The sequence below is a fragment of the Setaria italica genome, chromosome VII (genome assembly GCF_000263155.2).
Source record: "Setaria italica strain Yugu1 chromosome VII, Setaria_italica_v2.0, whole genome shotgun sequence".
NCBI classification, from domain to species: domain Eukaryota; kingdom Viridiplantae; phylum Streptophyta; class Magnoliopsida; order Poales; family Poaceae; genus Setaria; species Setaria italica.
In genome coordinates, this window is record NC_028456.1 from 22,408,789 (window position 1) to 22,410,752 (window position 1,964).

Sequence of the window (1,964 nt, forward strand, 5' to 3'; positions counted from 1 at the left end):
TCCCCTCTAAGGAATATATGATCATTGAAAAAAAGTATAGCAGCTATATAGCCAGGGCGGACCCAGGGCCCGGCGACCCTGGGCACCTGCCCGGGCTCATGCGCTATGGTCGCAAGAGCTGAGCTGTCAAATCTTGTATCATTGTGTTCTGCCGAAGATGTGAAGGAAGAGAGGTCTTGCATTTCGCCCAGGCTCTGTTATTAGTCCTCTCGGTCCGCCACTGGCTATAAGCCAAGACAAGGAAAATTAAAAGGTCATGTAGAGCTCAATTGGCCTCATTCATTCTTACAGTAACATTGGCGAAATCATGCCACACAAGTAAATAAACCAATCAAATTTAACAGCGCATGAACTCCTACACAAATATACTACATCTACGATTGCAACCATCAGCCATTTTTTTTTCTCTTCGTTTATGTATCGGAGATTCGGAGGATGGATCATCCAACGCTCCTCTCGATCGGCTGCGTCGCCTCTCGCCTGCGGATCACATGATGGCGCACGACGAGTCCGCATCGGGGCGGGGGTCGTCGTAGCCGTAGCCGTACTGGCCGGCGTACGGGTGCACGGCGGCCGGCCGGGAGTAGTAGCCGCTGTAGTAGCGCGGCTGCCACTGCTGCGAGCCCGCGGCTAGCACGCTGGTGGTGGTCGTCGCCGGCGGCTTCGTCTTCTCGGCGGCGGCGCCGGCTCCGAGGACCTCCACCTGGACGATCTGCGCGCTGCCCACCTTCTTGCGAAGGTAGCTCGTCAGGCTGACGGCGTCCAGGCCGTCGCCGACCACCACCAGATGGTTCCTCTCCCTCCCTTCTATCGCCACGGACTGCACCCCTGCGAACACGACGGCGAAACCGGCCGGTACGGTTAGCTCTGCCAGACAGCCACCTCATGCTCGAGAGCTAGCGTGATCCGACAGTGTAAGAAAATGATGCTTACCGTGCGTGGAGGCGACTAAACCCAGAGCTTTAGACCGGCTCTTGTCACCGCTCATCTGCACCTGGATCACGACCCTTTGCTAGCAAACAAAAAGGAAATGCAAACTCAGGTGTTTCCGTTGCAGACAGTGACAAAGTAGACACTAGACAGTAGACAACAACAGACTCAGGTGCTTCGCGTTTGGATGAGAATTCGTGTTACCTTCATTTTGTTGCTCTGTTGCTGATTTCGGTCGGTCCAACGTGAGAGTTCCTTACTAATCCTACAGCTCGGAATTGACACTTGAAGCTCCGAGTGTTGTTGGGGACGGAAGGAGAGCCCCTTATGCGGCTTATATAAGTAATAAATAGACTAGTATAACAAGTGGGTATAGCCCCGAGAATTGTGCTTTATGCCCCGATTATACTTTGAGCTAAGAAGAAGATCTCATGCGGTTTAGACCCAGCCAAACTACCAATGCATCCATGCCGTGGGTAAAGAAGAAGAATATAGTTTTAAGACCTTGCTTTGCAAAGCTCCCCTTCATTCCACGCTTTCTTAAGCCGTGTCTACCTTTTCACCAGAACAGATGCAAGAATTGACACAGTCAAAGTGCTATAGCTAGTGCGCGCAACATTTACATGCTTTTTGTTTCAATTTTGATATGTTTCGTGAAAGTCGGTTGTCTGACTAGTAGAGGAACTCCAACTCTAATATATACTCCCTCCGTTTCAACCGTTTCAAATTATAAGTCATTCTAACTTTCTTGGAGAGTCAAATCATTTTATGTTTGACCAAAATTATAGAGAAGATCACAAAAGTTTATGGCACCGAATGGATATACTATGAAAATATATTTAATGAAGAAACTAATGGTACCTATTTGGTATCATGAATGTTAGCACTTTATTGTATAAATTTGATCAAACTTGAAATGCTTTGACTCTCCAAGAAAGTTGGAATGACTTATAATTTGGAACTGAGGGAGTTTAGAGATGGTTTGAGTATTATTTCTCAGAGTCATGTAACACTCCCTTTCTCAACAGAAATAA

At 48.0% G+C, this 1,964-nt stretch overlaps 1 protein-coding gene across 1 annotated transcript; it reads right to left on the reverse strand.

Annotated features, from left to right (window-relative positions):
- Positions 1-278: 278 nt before the first annotated feature.
- LOC111257834 (heavy metal-associated isoprenylated plant protein 47-like) lies at positions 279-1,000 on the reverse strand. The gene is made up of 2 exons (XM_022827994.1): positions 934-1,000; positions 279-828 (listed from the first exon to the last, which is right to left on the reverse strand). The coding sequence occupies exons 1-2, from the start codon at positions 986-988 to the stop codon at positions 488-490; spliced, it is 396 nt and encodes a 131-aa protein (XP_022683729.1). The 5' UTR covers positions 989-1,000; the 3' UTR covers positions 279-487.
- Between the last annotated feature and the right edge of the window lie 964 nt (positions 1,001-1,964).